General features: G+C 54.4%; 1 protein-coding gene across 1 annotated transcript; it reads left to right on the forward strand.

The window, feature by feature from the left end:
- On the forward strand, window positions 3,422-25,347 carry BPIFB2 (BPI fold containing family B member 2). Its single transcript, NM_001101030.1, is given in 16 exon segments — window positions 3,422-3,477; window positions 4,271-4,412; window positions 6,589-6,682; window positions 9,914-10,018; window positions 10,903-11,049; window positions 12,728-12,788; window positions 14,155-14,215; window positions 18,835-18,926; window positions 19,228-19,413; window positions 19,592-19,645; window positions 20,207-20,377; window positions 21,143-21,210; window positions 21,377-21,422; window positions 22,144-22,207; window positions 22,571-22,647; window positions 25,067-25,347. Coding segments are annotated over 15 exon segments (1,377 nt in total). The 5' UTR covers window positions 3,422-3,477; window positions 4,271-4,303; the 3' UTR covers window positions 25,109-25,347.

Genomic DNA, 26,453 nt, shown 5'->3' on the forward strand with positions numbered 1-26,453 from the left:
TCTAGGACGGGGAATTGGTGGCGGGGCTCTCTGGGGGTCGGTGAGGAGGAAGTGGCTGCAGCTGCCACCACCTCCTGGCGTTCTCTGAAAGGTGCCATGTGGAATCTTCCCTGGGTCAAAAGGAGCTGTTGGCACTGTGACCTCACAGAGCAGGTGGGGGTGCTCTGTCCAGTCTTGGCCCTGGAATTTCTCTGTGGAGGAACCATTCCGACCAACTTTTCACTCTTAAGATGGGGACACCGAGGCCTCGAGAAAGCAAGGGCCATGCCAGAGTCTTGGGGTCTGGACAGGGCCGAGACCCGGGGCTCCAGTATCCAGGCCAGGCTTTTTCTTGCTCCCAGACCCCTTTCTGTCCCAGGCTTCCTGGACTTGCCACCTTTTTAGGTTGTCCAAGAATGCATTCTGTAAAGCTGAGCTTCTCGCTGGTGGATGTCTTACACCACACAAAACAATATGTGCGTGTTGTTGGCTTTCTCCTGGTGACAAATAACAGCCCGCAGAGTGGGAAAGGCTGCTATGGTTTTTCTGTCAGTCCTGCCTGTGGAGAAGCCTATTCGGACTGTGAAGCTGACATGAGTTCGCTTTTGCCCCCTGGTGGCAGTAGCTCAAATTGCAGGCTAAGTACGCATGATAAACAGGATAACTGAACTCCCAAGAGGCTCATGTACTAAAAGCTGAACATATAAATATGTTAGGCTCCATAACAAAGGGGAGCTAAAGCTTGCAGGTGAGGTTAAGGTTGCTAGGCAGCTAACCTGGGAATGAGAGACTATCCTAGATTATCCAGGTGGGCCCAGTGTAATTTAAGAGGGAAAGAGGAAAGAAGAGAAGCATAAAGAGCCTAACCTGCTGGTTTTGAAGATGGAGGAAGGGGCCTTGAGCCCAGAAATGAAGGCCAGGAAGTGGATTCTCTTCTAGAGCTTCTAGAAAGGGACAAAGTCCTGCCAATATCTTGATTTGAGCCCAGGGAGACCCGTTTTGGACTTCTGATACCCCAAAACTGTGAGATAATAAGTTTGTATTTTAAGTCACTAAGTCTGGGGTACTTTAGAGCATTAGAGCAGCAGGAGGAAACTAACACAATGCCCTGAAGAATATTTGGTGACTAAGAAGGTCTGAAATGCTGCAACGGTACATTCATTCATTCATTCATTCACTGAACAAGTGCTGATTAAGCATGTTATTTCTTAAGCACAGGGGTGAGCAGACCCAGCTCCCACCCCTGGCCTGGAGGGCAAAGTGGCTGCAGAAGAGCCTGCCTGTAGTGGGTATTCACGGAGCAGTGCTTGTCATTGCTGTAGGGAGGAGGGTCTGGAGAGAATCTTCCTCCTTTGTGTCTCCTGGCTGTCACCCAATGTCCCCTGCTGCTTGAAATGTCGGGAAGAGGAAGTGTTCATGCTGAGAGCAAACACTGAGAATGGCTTTGGTCAATATTTGTGCCGTGCTCTCTATTGAGTCTGCTATTGGCCTCGGCTACAGGCTGTGGGCAACGGGGAAGACCAGAAGGGCTGGTCCTGTGCATCTGTGGACAAACTGAGGCCAGGAGAAGCGTGTCAGGGAGCGTGCACGTGGCTCTGCTCATTCTTTTTAGCTTATAAAATGGGGCAGGGCACTGGCTGGGAGGGAGGCTGGTTCAGGAGAGCTCTGGCGTCTCAGGGCAGGGCCCGATGGTTTCTGTAGTTCCTGTTAGCTTTGCGGGCTCTCGGGGGACCCAGCACAGGTGCGCCTGGTATATGGGCTGGTGTGGAATCAGTGGGAGCCATGGAGGGCTCTGGAGTGAGGGAAGGCCTCAAGGCCTCTTGTGCCTGTATCCCAGGAGAGCCAGGCAGAGGAACAGAGAGGGCTTCCCTGTAGTTCTGCCATCACCTCCTGTCTACACATGTATGTACACATACAGACACAAATGCACACCCCCAGTGCCAGGGAACAGTCCACTATACACACACACACAAACACAGACCCACGGACACACTCAGTATACTAAGCCCACTTACACACACACACACACAGACACACACACATATTTTTGCTCTTTTTAGTGCCACACCCACCCCAGGCTAGGGATCAAATTGGAGCTACGGCACCTGGCCACAACCACAGCCACAGCAACCCAGGGTCCGAGCCATGTCTGCAACCTACACCATAGCTCACGGCAACGCTGGATCCTTAACCCACTGAGCAGGGCCAGGGATCCAACCTGCATCCTCATGGATGCTAGTTGGGTTCTTTACTGCTGAGCCATGACAGGAACTCCATTTATACGCATATTGTACACAAAACTCCCCATACCTGCATTCATGTAGGTTCATGTAAACAGGCATGTGATGCCATAAACTAAGAGGGCAATGTGCCCTCTCCATGTCCACACCCACACACAAAAACACGCTTTCCTCTGATGCCAGCCATTATGACCTGGTATATGTGTGAATGCAGGATGGTGCACACATGACCACACACACACACACAAAAACACACATATAACTCTCAGTTCCTTGAGCTCTGTATAGCCAAAGTGGAGGCTGGAGTTTGTAATTCAGAAAAAGAGGGTGGGCTTGGTCCTTCGCAAGTGGAACATGCCTTTGGAGTGTTGGGTAGCAGGACTGGGTCCTCTGTACTTTCTCCTTTTTTTTTTTCCTTTTTCTTTTCTTTTTTTCTTCTCTTTTTCTTTTTTAATGGCTGCACCTGTGGCATATGGAAGATCCCAGGCTAGGGGTCAAATTGGAGCTGCAGCTGCCGGCTACGCCGCAGCCACAGCAACATGGGATCCGAGCCACGTGTGTGACCTACACCACAGCTCATGGCAACACCAGATCCCTGACCCACTGAGTGATCACGGCCAGGGATCAACCCTGCATTCTCATGGACACTGTGTTGACTTCTTAACCTGCTGATCCACAGCAGGAACTCTGTATACTCTCTTCCCTGAGTTTGGGCTCCATGCCTCATGAGGGCTTATTATGTGACCAGGAAGAGGGCTCAGTTGGTGGCAGAGGGCTTAGGTGGCCTCCTGCTCCTCCTGAAAGGGCCGAGTTTCCACATGGAGGCCCAGGTGAGAGGTAGTTGCCGCCATCCCCCTGACCGTGGACAGCCCCTCCTTCCTGGGCCTGGCCAGCCCTTGTGGGGGTGATGGGGGACCATCCTGGAAGCAACTCTCCTCCTTTGAGCCCCCTATAGCCCCGTATAGAGATCTGCTGGTCTTTTGAGGCCCCAAAACTGTCCAGCCGCAGAGTCTCGCAGTGGTTGGCAGCTGGGCTTGCTACGTGGCAGCCCCACCACACACGTGAGATGAGACACTCTGGTAAAGGCCATGTTTGCAAGGAAAACACTTGTAACCACAATCAAACCTGCCCCTCCCTGGGTCCCTTCCCGGTGGGTCCTGTGCACCAGGGAGCCTCATAAAGCAGTTTCCACACCTGTTGGGGGCCGCAGAGGGCTTGGCTGGAGCTGAGAGTCCACCTGTTCCAGGAATCTCCTGAGGTAGGACTGGAGATGGGGCTGGCGCTCCTCCAGGGAGGAGCCTCGATTTCTCCATCTGTTCAGTGGGGATGCTGATGATACTTCTAAAAGCCTTCTGCAGAAGGGTCCATCCTTGGTGTTGCTGTGGGACTCTGGGCAAGGGCTGCCTGGCTGGGCCTCAGTTACCCATCTGAGCTGCGCCCCCATCCCCCTGACCCCATTCCACCCTGGTTCCCTCTCTCCGGCTCCATGTAGCTGGGCTGGGTCGGGAGGGGCCGGGGGCCATATGAGAGGCTGGCCCTCAGGACATTCCTCACCCGGCACAGGATGAGATGAGGATGGGAGCCACCTGGGTCCTTCCCTGATTGGGTTCAGACAGCTGGGCACCAGGCTGGGCTGGACTCCTGGCATCAGGTGACACAGCCCTGGGCCTTGGGGCAGTGGGCCTATGCTCCCTCTGTGGGACAGAGGGCTGCCCTCAGTCTCTGCATCTGGGGAGTCTCTCCATCCTCCTCTGGCAGGGCTCGGTCCTGCACCTGGCCCTATTTTGCTGTGTGACCTCAGGCAAGGCCATGTCCCCTCTGGGCCTTGGGGGCCATTTTTAGACTAGATGCCCCTGAGGTTCCCGATGGACCAGGCTGGGAAGACAATTTTTTCCAGGGCAGAAATGCCAAAACTGATGGTGGGGGTTGGGAGGAGTGTCTTGGGCAGGGCCGGGGTCCCCACTCTCAGCTTGCGACTTCCAGGTAATGGTTTGAGCAGCCCAGGGTGGGGCCATTCTGGACAAGTCCCCTGACGCTTGTCCCCACCCCAGCCCACAGATCCTGGGGGCGGGGGCCAGGCTGCCATGACTCGGGAAAACGGGCTGGGCCTGCTGCTGGTGCTGCTGCTGCCCGTGGTCGGTGCCTCCAGGCCGGGCACCGTGGTCAGACTCAACAAGGAAGTGCTGAGCTACGGTAAGAGACGGAGCCCCCGGCAGTCCCATGTGTGTCTACGCATGAGCGAGTGCGTGAATCCACGTCTGCATGTGCGTGTACCATCCTAGGTGTACACGTGTATCTATGAACTGGAAAGCCCCTCAGGGATCAGGATTTTATCTCTGCTGCTGTGTCCCTGGTCCCTAGACAGTGCTGCTCAACAAAGATGCATTGAATGAATGCGTGCCCGGTTGGGCTCCAGTAAGCAGTGTGAGGACAGATGGGTTTGCGAGGCTCTTTTTGCTTGTGTGCGTCTGGTAGGGTTTGAAAATCCAGGGAGATGCACCCCTGGGTACTTGAGGGTCGGAAGCTGCCTAACCATAGGCATGTGTGCAAAGGCCAGGAGCATACCTGGATGTGTGTGTACAGGTGTGGCCGTGCAGCCTGGGCATATGCGTGTGCGTGTGAGCAGGGGGTCTGCATGCACATGCGCTCTGGGAAGAGGCACAGCTAGCACTGTGCTGGGGGACTGGGCCCTCCCGCTGGTGAGAAGAACCAGCCCCTCTCTGGGCCCTTCCTGGGAGAGGCCTCTGTTCTGTTTCTCTTCCTTCTCTCCAAGTCCTGCCCCTAGGGCAAATTGGGAAATCTTGGCCCAGGGAGGGACAAAAGCTGCCCTCCAGCTGCCCTGCAGCTGCCCTCGGGGAGGTTCTGGGATCCCGCTGAGACTGAGTCAGGAGTGAGAAATCAAGCCGTTTCAAGGCCAGCCAAACTCAGATAACAGCATGAGGGACTCAAGTCAGACAGTGGGAGGGACTTTCAGTGGGAGGGACTTTCAGTGGCCCTGGGCCCTGAGTCAGTGAGGTAATGGCTCAAGGAGGCAGTGGGGTCCCCCTGGGGTTCACACAGCCTTTTGGAACCTTGTATCCAGGCAGATGGGCAGACAGTATAAGGGGTCAGTGATCTGTGTTAAGTGGCACATGGCGGACTGTAGGCCGGAACAGGAAGCCCGTGCCCTCCCCTGGCTACCTCCCTCGGCCTGTGCCCTGTGAGCCTCCTTTGTCCCCAGACCACCCTCTAGGGTGCTCCTGCCCGTGTGTGTTCTCAGTGGAGATCTGGCAGGAGGCCCACACTGCATGCATCTCTGAGGCCGAGCTGGTGGCTTCTTCCGTGTCCTCCCTGGCCCACCCTTCAAGGGCCAGTGTTCAAGCCCACGTCAGGGGAGCCCTGTGGACGGAGTCCAGAGGCCTGGGTGTGAGTCTCAGCTCAGCTGCAGATGGTCAGGCTGGAGGTGGGCCTTGGGAAATGGAAACCGCCACCTTCATGCTCCAGGGTCTGTGGAAACGGAGGCTAGGAGGGGCACGAGGACGCCCCAGGTCCCCTAGACAGTGAGTCTGAGGGAAGTTAGGTCCACGGGCTCCTCCGTGGCTGCTCCCTTCTCACACCATGACCTCAAGGTTTAATTCTGCTTGTGTTTAATTGTTTCATTAGTGCCTCCAGCAGGCTGGCAGCGCAGGTGTTCGAGGGAGTCCAGGGCCTCGAGGGCCAGATCCAACATCTCCTTGCCAAGGTCCTCACCTCCTGGTTAACCTGGGCCTACAAGCTGAGTGTGTTGAGGAAGACCCAAGTGCTCAGAACAGCGCCTGGCACAAAGGGGGCGCTGTAGGAGAGCCGGCCATGGTGGTGACAAACATAAGTGGTCACGGGAGCGAACGCTCACTGTGCACTGAGTCTCTCCAAGGATGCCATGTGACAGGCACCATTCTAGTCATTGCAGTTTAATAGGCAGGGAAACTGAGGCCCAGAGCAGCCACATGGAGAGCCAGTAGCAGAGCTGGGACCCAGAATCCGAGGGACCCCAGAGCCCTCAGCCCTCATCTCCGCTGGACTGGGAAATACTTCTCCCACCTGGGGTTTGTGAAGGTTCTTGAGGAAGTGGAGTCTGGTCGGGGCCTTGCAGAAGGGCTAAGGATGTTGCTGTTTTTGAGACGGTAGACACGTAGGATTTGAGAGGCAGATGTGAGAGAGGAAAGTGAGGCCTGGAGGGGCCTGGTGGGGTCGTGCACCCAAAGGGACCACATGGGGGCCCAGTGGACAAGCCCGCCCCTGCCGACCCCTGAGTTCTCTCTGCTCAAGATGTGGGGCAGACGGTGGGGGGCGTGAGCTCTTTCCGTGGCTCCTGAGGACGGCCTGACTTCACCCTGATCTGGCTCCTCAGCGGCTGAAGCCGGGAAAGCCCCTCTCCAGCGGGCCCTGCAAGTCACTGTCCCAAATTTCCTGGACCGGAGTGGAGAGGCGCTCCAGCCCACCAGGTGAGTGCTCCTGCCCTCCAGGTGATGTGCTCCTGTCGCCAGGTGAGTGCTCCCGGCCCCTGGGGAAAATGCTCCAGCCCACCAGGTGGACATGCAGCTCTAGTTGAGTCGCTTCCCTACCAGCTAGAAGAGTGTTTCCCTCTCCAGGTTAGACACGCCCACCTACCAGGGAGTTGTCACAAGAGGCCTTAGGACATGGGACCAGACATGGGGGCCTGGTACTTTTTTTTTTAATTGTCTATTATGACAGCACCTATTTATTTGCTTTTTGGGGTCACACCTATGGCCTATGGAGGTTCCCAGGCTAGGGGGTTGAATGGGAACTACAGCTGCCAACCTACGCCACAGCCACAGCAACTGGGGGTCTGAGCCACGTCTGTGACCTACACCGCAGCTCACGGCAACCCCAGATCGCTCACCCACTGAGAGAGGCCAGGGATAGAACCTGCATCCTCACCGCTGCTAGTTGGATTCTTTTCCATTGCACCACGACAGGAACGCTCCCCTCCTTTTTTGGTCTTTTTAAGGCTATACTGGTGGCATATGGAGGTTCCCAGGCTGGGGTAGAATTAGAGCTTTAGCTGCCAGCCTACACCGCAGCCACAGAAACATCAGATCCAAGCTGGTCTGCAACCTGCAACCACAGCTCAGGGCAATGCCCGATCCTTAACCCACTGAGTGAGACCAGGGATCAAACTTGCATCCTCATGGATGCTAGTCAGATTTGTTTCTACTGAGCCATGATGGGAACTCCTCCCCTTTTTTGAATTAAAATATGGTTGATTTACAATGTTGTGCCAATTTATGCTGTACAGAAAAGTGACTCAGTCGTACATCATACATATATACACATTTCTTTTTTTTTTTTTTTTTTTTTTAGGGCCACATCTGTGGCACATATAAGTTCCCAGGCTAGGGGTTGGATCGGAGCTGCAGCTGCCGGCCACAGCCATAGCCACAGCAATGCCAGATCCGAGACACCTCCGCCACCTCCGCTGCACCTTGTGACAGCGCCGGATCCTTAACCCACTGAGCCAGGCCAGGGATTGAACCTCATCTTCAGGGATACTAGTCAGGTTCTTAAGCTGCTGAGCCACAATGTGAACTCTGACTTTTTTTTTTAATAATTATTTTCCATCGTGGTCTATCCCAGGAGATTGAATATAGTTCCCTGTGCTGTACAGTAGGACTTTATTGTCTATCCATTCTAAATGTAGTTGTTTGCATCTGCTAATCCCAACTTGGCCTGTGCCTCTTAATTAGTAGATTTCTACCCCCAGGAGCCAAGACCGTGGTTCCTGGGTCCTCAGGGCCAGCAGGACACTTGCGTACTTCCTCCAAAAGCTATACCCAAATCTAAGCCTATTTTACCCTACACTGCAACCCCACCCCCCTCCCATAATGCATAGAGACTCAAGGGCAGAGGTAGAGACGTTTCAAACTCAGACACTTTCAGGGTCTGGGCTAATTATCCCCATCCATGTGGGAACACAGACTCATCATAACCAAATCTCTGAATTTCAAGAGAAGCCATATATATTTATAAAAGGCCATATATATGCAGGCCCGTGGCATGCAAAATTCTGGGTCAGGGATCGAATCTGCACCACAGCAGCTACTTGAGCCATAGCAGTGACAACACCAGATCCTTAACCCACTGAGCCACCAGGGAACTCCCATATGAAGCTAAATATCTTATTGACCATTGCTAGCAGTGTTTTATTTCTTCTTCATCACCATCATCATCAACGACAAACACGCGGTTTCTTCCTTCTGCCTACGTGGCATTGTAAAATGTTTATCACACTCGGCGAGGGTACCAAATTTATAAATCCAATATACCCATGCAAAGTTGAAGCCATTAAAAAGATCTTAATAACAACTATTAGGAGGTAATTAAATCTGCTCTGAAGTGTTGATGGATCTGTGAAGAAATTGAAAAACAACACACAAACTCTACCATTTGGAAGAGGTTGTACTTGGGAAGGGGTGAAAGGGGAACTTTTCATCTACCACTGAGGGGTTTTCTAGACACGGCAAAGAATTGTCAGCTGCGTTACTCTGTGCATCGTCACAGGAGATCCCATCATCATTACTCTATATTTAAAACTTATCAAGTTTCGGAGTTCCCGCCATGGTGCAGTGGGTTAAGGCTCCAACTGCAGTGGCTCAGGTCACTGCAGAGGCATGGGTTCGATCCCCTGCACCGTGGGTTAAGGGATCAGGCATTGCCGCAGTTGTGTCTGGGATTCATTCCCTGGCCCAGGAACTTCCATCTGCCTCCAGTGTGGCCATAAAATAAAAAGACTCTATCAAGTTTTGAATGACGGCAACTAAACTTTAAACATTTAAAACTTTAAAATACTAGGTGTGTGAAAAGAGCTGGAGTGGAAGCCCTCAGTTTGAGACTCTAGGGTAGGGCTGGGAGGCTGCTCGTGGAGTAGATGATGATGTGGAGAGCTGGGAACATCCGTGCCCAATAATTGAGAATCCCTAAATGATTTGCAGCCTGGCCACACAAGGGGCATCATGTGGTTGTTTGAAAACAGTGGCAAGAATCCTTGTTTGTAGCTGTGGGAACACATCCAGTATGGTTGTCGAGTGAAAAGAAGCAGGTTCTAGATCAGGTTCTAGGTGTCTCCTGTTCTAAGGGAGTCTTGGAAAGATGTCACCCAAAAGCTAACAGTGAGAGTGTTTCAGGGTGGCGTTTTGATGTGACCTGAAAGTCCTACCATTTTGGAATGCCCCCCACATCTAACCACTCTGCAGAAAAGAAATGACTATCATTTAGGGAAAAAAAAATCATAGATTGGCTGGAGACCACTTAGCAATCTGAACAGGTATCTTTGAGAGAGTTTCCCGTTGCTGGAGGGCTATAAGCCAAAGCTAATGACTAGAGTGGATTTCTGCCTTCTGTGGATCCCAAAGCCTTTCCCTATCTTTCCAGCTTTCCAGACCCCCCCATCGGAAATTAAAATCCCTCCAATATCTGAGCGATTATTTCAGCCAATGCCTGCCCAACACTGGGGTTCTCACTGCATCTTGTCCCAGCTAACCTTGGCTTGCATGCTCCCTATGATGGAGAACCCACTACCTCTTCCTCATCCGTGGTTCTAGTTGTCATTAAGTCCTTTATAAACGTCAACGTTGTGGGTATGCTCGGGGCATCCACCCCAGAATTGATTCCATGGTTTAAAAGGGGCCACCTTGCCACTGATTCTCACCCTGCAGGATTCAGATTCTGAATGTCCACCTGCCCCACCTCCACCTGAAATTGATTGCCGGTTTTGGAATACGCTTGTCGGCAGCCGCCAATTTTACTCTCAAGATCTTTCAGTGAGTGACTCTCCTTCCTGGGAGCGGGAGGATTTTCAAGGACTCTCCCTGGGCAGAGGGGAGGGGTTTAGCAACTCCCAGGACCCCAACTCAGACCTTCCGACTCTCTGTCCAGCAGCCTCTTTCCAGTGTCTTCTCTCATATCCTCCAGTGGGGGAGCAAGACGGTGAGAGAATTTCTGAGACCCCAGACCCTGCTCAATAGCTATGCAACTGGGCAGTCCTTTTCCTTCTCCGACCCTCAGTTTCTTCGTCTGTAAAAAACAAAAAGACATGAAACTTTTGTGGCTTGGGTGTGAGGGTTGCCGTGAATGGATTCCTTTCTGTGATTCAAATTGTATTACCCTTTTCATAGTGCAAGGCACATAGCAGGTGCTCAATAAAATACTAGACTTGTTTCTGTACATCAGTCACTTTCTATACATTTAATTTTCAAACTAGGAGCTGAGTATTCATGTTTTAATCCCTCTGTCCTGACACTACCATTTTATGGCTTCTCACTGTGGCCAGGCTCCAAGCGGGATGTTTTCCCATGACTGTATGCTAGAAAACTCAGCAGAGCAGCCCTGTAAGATAGGTGCCACCAGTATTATACTCATTTTGCAGAAGAAGAAACAGAGGATCAACATGAGGAATGGCTGGCCCAGGGTCTCGCAGTAAGAGGGTGCAGGGAGCCCGAGTTCACAGTCATATGTTGCAATGTCTGTGACCCTGAGTGGAGTTGGGGGCATGCCCGGCCTACCCTAGGTGGGGCCATCTCATGTTGAGTGGGGGGCCTGCCTGTATTAAGTGGACAGAAGTCTCTGGAGTTTGTAGGGTCTTGCATCTGTCAATCTGGGCTCTGCTGGGTAGTACCACTGGGGCTCAGGACCGGTGTCCCTGCAGTGTCCCAGAGCCCCTGCACCTGATGCTGCCCATGGAGCTGCTGGTCGATGCCCCTGTGGACCAGTGCTCCATTGGGACCCCCGTGGTCAGCATCTCCGACTGCTTCTCTTTCTTCGATGAAGCCATCGTGTTGGATGATCGTAACCGGTGAGTGCCTGTTGGGGGCTGGGCTGGATGCTATTTCTTGAACCTTCTACTTCAGTCACCGCAATGGGCTTCAGACACCCCTCACCCCAGCCCCCGGGCATCACACCTATTTTTTGGCTGAGGACATGGAGGCTCACACATGCCAGAGGGGGTGGGACCTGCCAGAGGTCACATAGTGAGTGTGTGGCCAGAGCTTGTTGTCCTGCCCCACACCAGGTGACAATGCATGCTAGCCACTAATGTCCTGTTTGGCGAAGGAGTCTGGACTGGTAGCCACTGTTAGGGACCTCAGAGGGCTGCCCCCCCCCCCGCAGAAACTCAGGCCCAGGGAGGGGCTGGGACCTGCCTAGTCTCACTGTGAGTCAGGTGGCTGCTCCTGTTGGCATCTAAAGCTCACAGCCCCTCCACCTCCAGAGCACGTGTGGGGTGGGGGACAGTTCTGGGCCCTTTATGTGTATCATCTCACCGTAGTCCTACCAGGTAGGTGGAAGCATCTCCCCCATTTTATAGAAGAGCAAACAGAGGCACAGAGTGGTTAAGTGACCTGCCGAAGGTCACACAGCTGACCAACGGTCCCTACCCTGGCAGCTGGACTAACCCCACTGCTGTGAATCCCTCTGTGTTCGGTTTACACCTTCTCACGTGTGGGTGGGGGCTCACTGGGAGGTGACTGAGTACGGCAGAGGCTTCAAAGGGTGTGACATGTACACAAAGACTGGACCTCTTCCTCTGAGAAGGCTTGGGTGTAAAGCTATTCACACTTGGGTCCCTGATCAGCCTGTGTAACTCACGACCCCTCACGGCGGGTCCTCATGGGCAGGGGCTGCTCATGGTTTATTTTGGGAAAACGGAAGCCCAGAGTTTGGTGCCATGGAGAACATAGATGCCACCCTCCCACCTCCCCCGAGAGGCCATTCAGTGAGATTGGACTGTGGCTGAGGTCAACATTTTAGGAAGCCAAGGTACCATCATTTCAATGGGTTTCCATAGAGAAACACGACTTAGACCCACCTCTCACTGAAGAAAGGACTTTATAGTAAGTGTGTCGCAGAGAAATGGGGCCCACGCCGAAAGCAGCCCTGAGATTCCAGCCCCACCCCCACCTCAATGGCCAAAGACGTGGCTGAACCTGGCTTCCCCCTCTGCCCCCCGCCCCCCAACCGGGGCCTCATTCTCCTGTATTCCAAACCTTGAGACCAGCGACCCCTGCTTTTTTTCTTTTACTATGGCTGTACCCCCGGCATATGGAGGTTCCCAGGCTAGGGGATGAGTCAGAGCTGTAGCTGCCGGCCTACATCACAGCCACCGCAATGTGGGATCTGAGCTGCGTCTTCGACCTACACCGCAGCTCACGGCAACGCTGCATCCTTAACTCATTAAGCAAGGCCAGGGATCAAATCCGCGTCCCCGTGGATACTGATCAGATTCTTAACCCACTGGGCCACAACTGGAACTCCCCAGTGACCGCTTCTTGAAGGCTGTTTCCTCCTCCATGGGGACATCGGGCTTGCACTGTGCCCAGCACGTGGCAGGGTGTGGAGGGGGACTTGCTGGCCCTCTGGCTGAGGGGTCAGACTCCTCGAGGGGACAGACCTCTCTCAGGGATCTGTGGTTTGCTGAGAGACCTGCCCCATCGCGCTGACCTGGCGCTCAGGGCCTCTCTGTGTCTCTTCCTTAGCGCAGCCCCCGCGCTGCTGGTGCCCCTGCAGAAGCACATCCAAGCTGTCCTGCAGAGCAAGGTAAAGGACCTCCCGCCAGAGGCATCGGGGAGGAGGGTGTGGCTCAGGCCCCGGGAAGATGGGGGCGGTAGAAGACCCTTCATGGGGTTCCTCCAATTTCCCCACGAGGGCAGGGAAGAGGCTGCGGTGACAGTCCAAGACAATGACGTGGGGGCCCAAATGGGGGGAGCGGGGAGGCTGTGGGACTGCATGGGGCGGGGGGCTCATCCTCTTGGACTACCCGCAGCTCCTCGCTGGGGGGTGGGGTGGGGACAGGGCTTTCAGGGCTTGTGGCTTAGGGAAGGAGAACACAATGAGACGTGTGTGGTCGCAAGAGCCAGATGCGCCCTGGCTTTGGGTCCTGGGCTCCCTCCTTCCCACCTGCAGTGAACCTTGGACTAGTCACCTGACCTCCCTCGGCCCCTCCTTCTGCACCTGTAATGCACAGAGTGAATGTCCCTTGTCCCATCCCCTCAGAGGCAGGCCGTGGGGGTTGAGCGCATTAACACTTGTAAAGAGTTTTGAACATTTTGGGGAGAGCAAGCCAGCGAGCGGAGTGAGGAGGCTGCTACTACTGTTCTGTTTTAGCTCCTGTCATTGTCTGTAGGTCGCTGACCTGGTGAGAGATGGTGCCCCAGGCCAGGGTCCCCCTGCCCCAGGGGAGCCGACTCTCCCTCCCTGACCCTTCTTCCTGCCCCACCCCCACCTCTCCAAGGGGCAGTAGTAGAGACCGGATCAACCCACTGTGCTCCATCCCACATGCTGAGAGGCAGCCCTCAGCATTCCCATCCTGCAGATGAGAAAACTGAGGCTGGAGGGCTGACGGTGATACAGCCTGATCCGGCCCTTTTCTCTGCCTCCTGGACTTTCCTGGCCCGGCCTCACCAACTCTTGCCTGGATCAGCTCTGACTCCCCCACCGCCCCCCAATCCACCGGCCTTGCCATCAGCCTTGTCTCTCCTCTGCTCCAACTTTTGCACAATGACCCCAGCTTAATCCGCCTCTCTGGAGGCCCTCTGTGCCCAGGAGGACCCCAGTCTCCCTGGCCTAGCTGGCTCACTGCCTGCCTCCGCTGCAGTTAGCTCCCTTCCATCAGCTGGGCCTTCGAACCCCGAGGCAGCAGGCTCTCTGCCTTAGTTGCCTGGGCCCAGCTGTGGCCACCTCTGCTGCGTCCCACAGCCCCTCTTTCCTTGACGCCCATGGGCCCCAGCTTGCCCTCTGAACCCCCCGTGCCCAGAGGAGGTGGTGGAAGATGCCCATGGGGTGGTGGAGGAAGGGAGGGATGCCAGGCCTTGGTGTCCAGGTTGGCGGAGGCTTCTAGACAGGGACTCTGGACCCTCCCAGCCCCGCCCCCTCCAGCCCTGACGCAGCGCCTGTCTCTCTGCAGCTGTGCCTGAGAGTCTCCAACGTGGTGCAGAGCCTCAATGTCCACCTGGGCACTTTAATTGGTAAGACCTGGGAGTCCAGGGGGAGGGGGCTGGGCCTCTGGGATCCTCTGGGACCCCCACGATCCTTCAAAGAGTCCTCCTTTGCATCAGGATCAACCTCTGGGTGGTCAGTGCGAGGATGACTGAACAATTATTGGTGGAATGTGGGACTCTCCAAATTCTAGAACTGAATCTTTGACTATTGCGTGTGTTGAGGGGGCGGGTTCATCTCAGTTTGCAATGGCCTCTGCCCCCGCCTGGGGATTCAGGGACACCCATCCTCCCCTGGTTTTGCTGCCACATCTCCCACATTCTTTGCTGCACTCTCTTCCTGGCCCGCACTTTCAGGGCTCAGGCCCCTATGTTCCACCTCTTCCTGGACACCTCCTTCTGGAAGGCCCACAGGTTCTTCCGACTCAGCACATCCTTGACGGAACACAAACTCTTCTGCTCCCGAACGCCCCTGCCCCTGTTTCCCCCCTCAGCTCCCCCCCCCCCGCCCGCTGTCCTGCAGGGGCCCACAGCCACGGCTCCCTCTCCTCTGCATGTTCCACCCCTGATGTTTCCAGGGGTCCTTGCTGTCTAGGGAGAGTTCTAGGAGTGCACTAGGAGAAGGCCACTGTCAGCCTAGTCCCCCCAGAGGCAGACCCTGAGGTGAGAATTCCAGTGTGTTTCACATGGGGGGTGGTCCTAGGGAGCCCTGGTTGGGGAGGGGAGTGATCAGACGAGGTGGGGGGAAGCGTGTTAATGAGAGGGTGTGCTGTGTGCACCTGCGGCTCACTCCCTCGGCAGGGGGGTGCTGGAGGGGGGCTCCGGGAGACGGAGTTGAACATGCCTAGTGTGGTCCTACATGAGGGACAGGAGCCGGGCTGTGAAATCACCAACCCCCATCACCTCCCTACTGCCCTGCACACCTCCCTCCACCGCGACGGGCGGATCCCAGGGGCGCGCAGCCCGACACACACATAGTCTGCTTGGAGCTGTGCGAACTAAACAAGGCTCAGCAGGGCTTGCACTTGCAGTATGGACCCCAAAGCTATAAAAGTAGGTCAGCTTCATCTTTTGAGTGGTATTTATCAATATTGAAGAACTACCCTGGCAATTACCCACCCATCTCCAGACTGATCAAAGAAGAGACTCATCCTCTGTTGATTTGGGGCAGGGTAATATTTTCTCAGAGAGCCCTGAGTATGTTACCTGGGGCTTCCTCCGTTTTTTTCACAACGCTGTTTGGAAGCTGCTCCTGTTTGAAGTGCACCTTCTCCTACCTGACAGCTTTGCCTGGGATTGCAGTGTTTCTCCTCTGTTGCGACATTGACTTTGTGAAATCTGTTGGCCATCGGTGGGCTTTGCCTTTGAGTCAGGGGCTTCATCTAACTCTCACATAGCCTGGGACAGGCGCTCAGGGACAGGTGTGCGGGGCTGCGTAGTGCTGTCAAAACAGGAGGGATGTCTGGCAGGGCCCACGTTTATCCGCGGTGGCTTCCTCAGGGAATATTTTCTTTTCTTTTTTGTCTTTTTGGGCCCTCACCGGCGGCATATGGAGGTTCCCAGGTTAGGAGTCCAATCAGAGCTGTAGCTGCTGGTCTACCCCACAGTCACAGCAATAGTAGATCCGAGCCGTGTCTGCGACCTGCACCACAGCTCACAGCAACACTGGATCCTTAACCCACTGGGCGAGGCTAGGGATTGAACCCATGTCCTCATGGATACTCGTCAGATTTGTTTCTGCTGAGCCACGACAGAAACTCCAGGGAAGGTTTTCATGTCAAAGTAGCTCTGGCTGTCTTGTGCAAACTTTTAATAACAGTCCTATGAGTTGATGTCGTTATCCCCAATTTATAGATGGGAAATCAGAGGCTCCGAGTCCACAATCCTCAGCAGGTGCTGGAGCCCCCCAGGAATCAGCTCACCCAGGTTTTCTCCTTCTCACATGCCTGCTGCTCTGTCCACACTTCAAAGTCCAGCTCAAAGTCTGGGGGACATTCCTCCCTGCCCCAACCCCAAAGTCACCTTCACAGGAGGTACTAGGCGGCCAAGGAAACTGGGCTTGGCATCAGAGGACATAAGTGTGAATTCTGGCCCTGTTGCTCCCTTGCTGTGTGATCTTAGGGAAGCCACTCCATGTTTCTGAGCTTAATCATTCCATCCAAAAATAGGAATCAAAATGTCTACTTTCAGAGTTCCCGTTGTGGCTCCGCATGTTAAGAACCCAACTAGTATCCATGAGGATGTGGCTTCGATCCCTGGCCTCGCTCAGTGGGTTAAGGATCTGGCATGGTTGTGAGCTGTGATGTAGGTTACAGACAAGGCTCGGATCCTGCATTGCTGTGGCTATGGCTGGCGGCTACAGCTCCGACTTGACCCCTGGCTTGAAAAGGTCCATGTGCCACAGGTGTGGCCCTAAAAAAAGCAAAATAAAAAAAATTCTACTTTCGCCATGTGTTGTTATAAGACAGCGCAGGTTACATGCCTGGCATGCAATACACTCAATAAACATTCGTCTCTCCCTTCTTCCTCAGGAAGCTGTCCCCATCAAGATGCCTTGTAGTTGGGTTTATCCCAAAGACCAGCCCTTGTCTTTGAGGAATTTTTCAAAATCTGGTAAAGGAAATCCAAGTGTCCAACCCTAGGGGACTGTTTACCTGAGTCACGTACATGTGGCAGGTGGAGTGACAGGAACCAATAAAAGCATAGTTTAAAGGGGGCATTTAATCACCTAGCAACATGCCTGGCAAAAGACAGTATAAAAGGAGCTATTATCTACTCTCGCAGTATTAGCTTCATTTTACAGTTGAAGAAACTGAGGCAGTCTGCTTAGACAGATTGTGCTTTTAACTAAGCTATCATGCCATTCTGCAAAGAAGAAGAGGATGCAAAACTATATACAGCTTCACTCCAGTGAGAGAGATTATTTCTCTTTAACAAAATACTGAAAAAGAAATTTGAGATTCTGCGTTATGTTTTTCCATCTTTTAAGAATCTTCTATATGTACACAATAAATATGTATTATTATTTTATTCATTTAAAAACATAATTTTTTTTTTAGGGCCTCATGTGTGGCATATGGAAGTTCCCAGGCTAGGGGTCAAACCGGAGCTGTAGCTGCCGGCCTACATCACAGCCACAGCAACGCTGGATCCGAGTTGCATCTGTGACCTACACCGCAGCTCACAGCAATGATGGATCCTTAATCCACTGAGCCAGGGATTGAACCTGCATCTTCACAGATACTAGTCATGTTCGTTACCGCTGAGTCACAATGAAAACTCCCCCAAAAACATATTTTCAAGCGTCAAGTTCTATGAGTTTTGACAAATAAATGGATATGGTCATGTAACCACCCTTCAAATGCAGAACCTTCCATCAACCCCCAAATCTCTTTGGGCTGTCCCACTCCTCCACTCTAATCTTTGATAACACTGATCTGTAGAAATGGAGTCATACGATGTTGCTTTTACAATCATAAATTTCCAAAATACTAGAGAAGATAAAATTAAATCCAGAAAAGACAGTAGAAAATCAGACAGAGTCTGAATGCACGTACGCGTGCAGGCACACGCGCACACACACACACACACATGCCCACACCTTGGTTACCCAGAGTCTTTGGGGGAGGAGCTCTTGCTAAGCAGAAGTGGCTTTTCTGGAGTTCCTGCCGTGGCTCGGTGGTAACCAATCTGACTGGTATCCATGAGGATATGGGTTTGATCCCTGGCCTCTTTCAGTGGGTTAAGGATCTGATGTTGCCATGAGCTGTGGTGTAGGTTGCAGATGCAGCTCAGACCCTTCGTTGCTGTGGCTGTGGTGTAGGCCGGCAGCTGGAGCTCCAATTTAACCCCTAGCCTGGGAACCGCCATATGCCGTGGGTGTAGGGCCCCCCCCCGCCCAAAAAAAAAAAAAAAAAAAGAGGAGGTTTTTCCTGCCATGTCCACAGATGTGCATCCCACAAGTGACTCCTCCTTTGCAAACAGACTATTCTGAGCCTTTGGGGAAGTTGCCTTATAGGAGCTGAGCCCTCAACTCCCCTCCTGGGGGCCTGCCACTCTGGGCATCTGAGAGGAAGTTGCACTGAACACCCTGAGGTGTGTGGCTTCTGAGGTCCTGTAGGGGGTGGTGTGGTTAAGTGGAGAAAGAGTAGCTTTGGTGTCAGATGGATCAGGTACGCACTCTTGAGCATGACTGAACTTGCCAAATTTGGGGTGTGTGTGTGTGTGTGTGTGTGTGTGTGTGTGTGTGATGGGCTCCTAACCCTACAGGATCGTGCTGAGGGTTGAATGATGCAGTGTAACGCAACGGTGTGGACCTTGGTAAATGTGAGCTCCCTCCTTGCTCTCTGATTCCTTCTTGGCTTGGTCCGGGGTGTTGGTGGCTGGAATGTCCCTCTCCTTCCTTTGAATCTGGGGTCTCTAGTCTTCTACTGATTAGGAAAACAAAAACCAAACCTGTTAGAATTGTGTCTCAACTAAGAGTCCAGAGGCTGTGAGAGGCTGCATCTTGGGTGTGCGCTGTGCAACCTAAATTTGCTTCCACCAGGGCCTTCTTCCGCCTCTTTTCTTGGCCTGGGTCTGGCTAGACGAAGCCTTGGCGGATGGTGCTAAGCACGCCATCTTTTGTTCCTCACCCGGGTTTCGTGCAGGCCTCAGCCGGGTGGGTCCGGAGTCCCAGGTTCGCTACTCCATGATCAACGCACCCACCATCACCAGGGACTACATTTCCTTGGATGTCAACGTAAGTGTCTCCTTGTCAGCCCAGAGCTGGGGGCTTCATGACAGTGAGCCTTCACCTGCCATGACACCTGCCTCTGGAGTCCTGAGCGTTCTGGAAGATTCCTAAAGGAGCAGGGGAGTTGAGGGGAGAGAAGCTGGGACGGGCCTTCCAGGTGGGAGCTTAGCACACAGGCAAAGGTGTGAGGCTGGCAGTGCCGGGGCATCTTGGGGTGGGTGGCATCTCGCTATGGAGCTGCCTACTGATGGCACCCCCCCCCCCGCCCCCGCGCTTTCCTCCCTGCTCCGCACCTCCAACCCCACAGGCTATTCTCTTCCTGCTGGGCAGACCCATCATGCTGCCCGAGGTCAACACCTCCTTCGTGCTGCCACATCATGTGGGCACCCGCGGTGCCATGGTAACCGTGGGCCTCTCCCAGGACCTGTTCGACTCCGCCCTCCTGCTGCTGCAGAAGGCTGGCGTGCTCAACATGGACATCACTGGGCAGCTGGTGAGAGTGGGTCCCGCTGTCCCGGGGAGACCCTGCTGAGGCCCGGTTGTGGGCAGGTGGGACAGTTGGGGCTTTGGGGCCACCCGATGGCTTTGGGAAGGGTTAGAAAGGGAGGGGGGGGAAGCAAAAGGTGCTCTAACTTGGGAAGCGGCCACTCTGAAACCTGTCCTGATTTCAGAAGTCAGATGACAACATACTGAACACGTCCGTGCTGGGCCAGCTCATCCCTGAGGTGGGTGATGTTTCTGGTCATTTCAGCGGCTGAGACCCAGGATTGGGGCGGGGGAGGCTGTCTGGGCTGGGGGGGCGGGTCTCTGCTGGCTAATATCTGCACCAAGTGGGGTTCAGCATCTGCCCTTCCATCTGCACCTCCTCCGTCTCCAGGCGGCCCCTCCTTCTGCCCAGACCTCACGCTATTTTCTCCTTCCTGTGTGGTGTGCACGCCGTGCCCTCTGCCTGCAGTGTCTTTCTTGCTTCCTTTCCCTTAACCGTCTTTAAGTCCCAGCGTGGGGATGACCTCCTAGGTCTTGTCCAGGAGCCTCCTTAGGCTCCCCCGCCCCTGAGCTTCCCTCCTTCCTGGCACAGATCACACAGGCTGTTCTTGTCTTCGTGTGACTGCCCATCACATTGGGTGTCCCTGAGGGCAGGGACCAGGGGGACGGACCCAATTCTGTGGCTTGGGCATGTCCAGCGCAACGGTGGCTTGATCAGCATCTGAGCAATGATGAGCGAAGGGCCCATCCAGTCTTTGTCCCCCGTTGCCCTCCTCCCTCTGGCCCCCTCTGCTCCCCAGGTGGCCCGTCAGTTCCCCGAGCCCATGGCCCTGGTGCTCAAGGTACGGCTGGGTGCCATGCCCACTGTCACACTCCATACCAACAACGCCACACTGCAGCTGCAGCCCTTTGTGGAGGTCCTGGCCCCAGCCTCTAACTCGGCTTTCCAGTCCCTCTTCTCCCTCAATGTGGTGAGTGAGGTGGGCTGGGGCAGGGGGCTGGCTGGAGGGGTGGGCGACCCTCAAGGAGACCTCACTTCCTCCCATACTCTCCTCACTTGCTCTGCTCTAACCACACTGGCTCCTTCAGTGGGCCGGACATTCCTGCCTCAGGTCCTTTGCACATGCCACACCGGGTGCCTAGGGCACTCTTCCCCTGGTTCTTGGTATGACTGGCTTCTCCTCATCTTTCAAGTCTCAGCTTAAACATCAAAGCCCCGGAGTTCCCGTCGTGGCGCAGTGGTTAACGAATCCGACTAGGAACCATGAGGTTATGGGTTCGGTCCCTGCCCTTGCTCAGTGGGTTAAGGATCTGGCGTTGCCGTGAGCTGTGGTGTACGTTGCAGACGTGGCTCGGATCCCGCGTTGCTGTGGCTCTGGCGTAGGCCGGTGGCTCCAGCTCCGATTCCACCCCTAGCCTGGGAACCTCCATATGCTGCGGGAGCGGCCCAAGAAATAGCAACAACAACAACAACAAAAGACAAAAGACAAAAACAAAAACAAAAACAAAAAAAAACATCAAAGCCCCAAGGAAGATGATCCCCATCAGCCCTCTCCACACCCCACTCTGCCTTGGTGGCACCTACCACTCTGACTGATTACTTTGGTGGTGGTTCACCTCCCCCACTGTGCCCCCCAAACCCTAAATGAATAGGGGCACAGAGGGAGACTGGGGTAGCTGGTGGCCATTCCCTCGTGGCTCTGTGCCCTTTGACCCTGTTCTCCCCACACTCTCAGGTAGTGAACCTGAGCCTCCAGCTCTTCGTGTCCGGGGTGAGGCTTCGGGGGACCACGTCTGTGCTGGGGTAAGTGAGGCCTCCTGGACCCAGCAGCCTCAGTGTGTTCCTCTCTGCAATGGGCCCGCAGCCACCCATCAGAGTGTCAGTCAGAGGGGTCTGGGGTGCAGCAGGTGTGGTACGTGGGTGGAGGCACTGGGTCCCCTTGTTCCTAAGCCCCCTTCTTCCCTTTCAGGAATGTTCAGATCACTATGGCCTCCTCCAATGTGGGCTTCATTGATGTGAGTGTGGGGCTGGGGTCTCCAGAGACCCCCTCACTGGGTGGGGCAGGCCTTAAGCCCAGGGAGGGAAAGTGTGTGCACGTGTGCTCACAGGCGTGTGTGCCAGGACCAGGCTTCCTCCCTGCGCGGTCAGGGGGTGGCCCACCCATCAGATAGTCATCTTTCCCAGGCTGTCCATCTGCTGGGCAGCGGTCTGTCAGCCTCAGTGGGGTCAGTGGGCCTGTCACTGCCGGGGTTTCAATGGTTCGTCAATCCCACTCTCAGCTCAAGAATCACTAGGTCTCATAGTAAGGTGTCTGTATAAGCCAGCGTCAGACAGTGTCAGCTGTTCTTTCAGGCACATGACGTGGCTGGGCCACCAGCCGCCGTGCGTCCCTTTACTGGTGGCCCATCCATCACTTGGCCCTGTCAGTCTGTCCATGGTCAGTCTGTCTGTCTGTTGGCGCCAAAAAGCAGCCTGTCCACCTGGTGGTCACGCAGCAAATGAATGTCTGTCAATCAGGGGCTCATCCCTCAGTGCCCCCGCCCCCGGCCAGCAGGCCGCTGGGTCCCTGATGCTGATGGGGACAGCAGGGCTCTGCTTAAAGCCCAGGCAGGGGGGACCTTCCCTTGTCCCTCCCATTGTGCCCCTACCGTCTGTGTGTCTGTCTGTGTGTTCATGCTCCCGGCCCCTCGCTGGGGCGGACCTACGGTCCCTGTCCCCCTGGTGCCCTGGCTGCAGATGGAGAAAGTGCAGATACTCATGGACACCGTGTTTGAGAGGCCCCTGCTGGACCACCTCAACGGTGAGCTCTGCCTTCTGCCCCAGTGTGGCCACTCTGGCCCCCTCCTGCCCCCATCCCAGCTCCAGGCTAGATCTTGGCCTCTTCTCACTCCCCAGGCTCAGAGGCTAAGAGGGTGGCCTTGGGAGCCCAGCTGCCCGGATGTGCGTCTTGGCTCGGCTGTTTGGCAGCTGTGTGATTTTAGCTAAGTTCTGGTCCCTCTCTTGGCCTCAGTATTCCTGTCTATAAAGTGGGTGTAATAATCACAGCTCCCACCTCCTGGGTATGGGTGTCACAGTGCTCAAGAGGACTTCAGCACAGGCCAGCCCTGGGGGTGCTTTGTTACGGCCTCCCGGCTGAACTTGACTTCTCTTTTCCCTCCTGCAGCTCTCCTGGGCCTGGGCATTGCCCTCCCCCACGTGGTCAACCTCCACTACATCTCCCCTGAGATCTTCGTCTATGAGGTGAGAGCCTTTGGGTGTGACCAGAGGGGCCTCGTCCATCTTTGGAGGAAGGCTGGGCTCGGGGAGGCAGGGATCACCTCTCTCCCTCCCTCCCTGCTGGTGCACGCAGGGGGTCTGGGGTCAGCCAGGCCTGGGAGTGACCCCTGCTCCCACCCAGACCACGCCATGAATCCTCAGCTGCAATGACGTGGAAATTCAGGATGTCAAGAGACATTGCAGTAAGGCTTTCACTCACCCTCTAGTCCTCATCAAAGACCACACCAGCCACACTCAGGGCCTCCAGTTGTCTTGTGACTCTGTGCCCTGGGACAGGCACAGCCCCTTGGGTGTCTGGGGAGGATGAGGGTGGGGGTCCTTCCAGCTGTGTGTACACCTCTGCAAGCCAGATGGTGGGAGGGATGTCCCTGGATTAGGGATCGTGGGCCCAGGGTGAATTCAACCACCACGGCCCAGGGTCAGATCCGACAACTTCTTTCTGTGGATTAAAAGGATAATATTCTTGCTCATTCTCTGAGAAAGACAGTCATGGGACAGAAAGCTTAACCAAGGTCCCTTGAGCCCTACATCTGTGTGTGTCATTCACGCCCCCCGGGTGGGACCGTCTTGTGTCTTTCAGGGAAGATGCCTTTTTTGCTTAAGAACTGTGGTCCCAGAGGTCCCAGAGTGGCTCAGTGGTAACAAACCCAACTAGTGTCCATGAGGATGCGAGTTCAATTCCTGGCCTTGCTCAGTGGGTTAAGGATGCGGCGTTGCCAATGAGCTGTCGTGTAGGTCACAGACATGGCTCAGATCTGGTGTTGCTGTGGCTCTGGTGTATGCCGGCAGCTGTAGCTCTGACTCGACCCCTAGCCTGGGAACCTCCATATGCCACGAGTGTGGCCCTAAAAAGACAAAAAAAAAAAAAAAAAAAAAAAATTGTGGGCCCAAGGCAAGCAGTTGGACCCCTGAGAAGGACCGGTCAGCCCGCGTCAGAGTAGGGCTTTGAGGAGTGTTTCCCCAAGATTTTCCTGAATGGGCACCATTGATGGCTGACCCACCTTGGCACTCCTAGAACCTGTTACCTCGGTCAGAAGTCAAATGTCCTAGACTAGCCCTGTCCAACAGATCTTCCTGCAACGACAGAAGTCTGCACTGTCCAAGGCAGAGGCCACTTTCAGCCATGGGGCACCTGTAGCCTCTGACACTTGAAAAGTGGCCACTGCAACTGAGGGGCTGAATTCTAAATTTTACTTACTTTTACTTGTTTAAGTGGGTACTGGTCCCCCCTTATTTGTAGGGATGTGTTCCAAGGCCCCCCAGGGGATGCCCAATGTTGCAGATAGAGAGTATTGAACCTGTACATTCTATGTTTTGGGTTTTTTTCTTTTTTTTTTTTTTTTTGTCTTTTTAGGGCCACACCCGTGGCATGTGGAGGTTCCCAGACTAGGGATCGAGTCGGAGCTACAGCTGCCGGCCTACACCAGAGCCACAGCAACACCAGATCTGAGCCATGTCTGTGACCTACATGACAGCTCATTGGCAACGCCGCATCTTTAACCCACTGAGTGAGGCCAGGGATTGAACCCGCAACCTCATGGTTCCTAGTCGGATTCATTTCCACTGAGTCATTCTGGGAAGTTCCTGTGTTTTTTCCTATATAACTGATGGGTTATGTACACAGCATGGATCTGTTGGACAAAGGGCTGACTCACGCCCAGGGTGGGACACGGCAGGACGGCATGAGATTGCATCATGCTACTCAGAACAGCATGGAATTAAAAACCTGTGAATTGTTTATTTTTAGAATTTTCCATTTAATATTTTTGGACCGCAGTTAAATGTGGGTCAATGAAACCATGGATAAGAGGGGATAACTGTAATTAGCCACATGTGGCTGCTGGCTACCATATTGGACCACTTATGAGCTATCCAAGGGCAGGGACTGGGTCTGCTTTTTTCCTCTGCTGGGTCCCCAACACAGCAGAGGCTCTATGACAATATATTGAGTAAATGAATGAATGAGAGATTGGCAGGCCCCCAGGCCATTTGCACAGTGCAGTGTGGAGAGTAGGGGACACGTGGGGGCAGGGCTGGCTCTGCTGGGGAGACTTGGACTTGGAGAAGATACTGAGAGTCTGGATTCCTGGCCCTAAAACAGAGATAGTCCTGACCATGTACGGAGCACACATCAAGCTCCAGCCCCACACTGAGCGCTCTGCCTGCGTGGTCTGGCTGTATCGTCACCTGGCCAGGTGGATGCTATTACCAACCCCAAGTACCAGCAGGAAACAGGCCCAGAGAGGCAAATGACTGTCCTCAGGCTCACAGCAGGAGTGGCAGAGCATGAACCCAGAGCCAGGCTGATGGAGAGGCTGGGGGGGGAGGTCCCATGGTCCTCGTGTGACCTCTGACCTGGCTCATAGTTGTCTTTGCCCTTCAGGGCTACGTCGTGGTCTCCAGTGCACTCTTGTACCAGCGCTGACGTGGGACCACTGGGAGTGCTGCTGTGGGAACCCTTTTGCCTCCAGCCACTTGGGAAACAGAGACAAAGCCACATTTAGTCATCACCAGCAAGCTGGATGGCCCCACCGGGCTGCCTAATCCCCCTCCGCCTTCTCCCCTCCTCCCTTCACCCCCTCTTTGTGGGGAGCAGACACCTCCTCCAGGGTGTATAGATCTCTCTCCTCTTGCATTAAACTTCTTCTCTTGAGCTGCAACTTCCAGCCAGGCCTGGCAAACTCTTTGCATACCAGAGGCCAGTTCTCTGCATGCCGTCCCTGGTCCTGTCTGTCCTGGGAGCCACCAAAGCTGCCTGGGGGAGGAAGAGGATGTGACCACATCTCTGCTGATCATATCTGATGGCAGCAGCACCTCCTAGCCCAGGGGAGCAACGCAGCTGACCTGGAAGTTCTGAATGCCATGGTGGCACTCTAGACACCGGGTCCTCCCTGCCCCCCCCCACCCCGTGTGGCATTTTCTCTCTACAGTGTCACGTTCCATCCTGTTCCTCGAACCTCCTAGGAGCCCTGGAGGCAGGCAGGCACGGCGTGCAGCTCCATCTCACAGATGCAGAGATTAAGGCCCAGGAAGGAGAGGAATATGCCCAGAGTCCTGAGAGGGGTGGCAGCAGATCCTAGGACTCTGACCTTCCTGGCATCCAGACATAACGATTTTCAGTCCTGGGGTTCCTGTGGTGGCTCAGGGGTTAAGGATGTTGTCTCTGTGAGGATGTGAGTTCAATCCCCGGCCTTGCTCAGTGGGGTAAGGATATGGCATTGCCATAAGCTGCAGCATAGGTCACAGATGTGGCTCAGATCCTGTGTTCCTGTGATCCTATCACAGCCACAGCTTCGCTTCCACTCCTGGCCTGGGAACTTCCATGTGCCGAAGGTGCGGCTGTAAACAAACAAACAAACAAAGATGTTCAGTCCCCTCTTCCATCACCAGCACCCCCACGTGGGGTTTGTCCTTGGGTCATAAGCCTTAGCTCATTGTCTTCTCGGGAGGCCTCTTCACCTTGGTTTACTCGGATCACTGGCGAGTTTATATGCGAAGGAGGCAGGATCTGCCTCCTGGGCCTGTGATCTCACTGAGCACGTCTAATTCCTTTTTCCTCTGAAAGCCCTTCAAACCCAGCAGGTCACATGCCAAAAGATGGCCCAGGGAAGACCCAGGGATGCCAAGGCTGGCAGGATGAAGCCATGTGTTTTTCTCTCCTGATTAGCGAATCTCTTAGCCAGAGAGAATATTCCTGCCCAGATACACAGGATTCCCGTTTTGTTTATGTTTCCCCAGGGAGTAAATGTGCCTGAATTTCCACCATCAGT

Source organism: Sus scrofa, chromosome 17, assembly GCF_000003025.6.
Source record: "Sus scrofa isolate TJ Tabasco breed Duroc chromosome 17, Sscrofa11.1, whole genome shotgun sequence".
NCBI lineage: Eukaryota > Metazoa > Chordata > Mammalia > Artiodactyla > Suidae > Sus > Sus scrofa.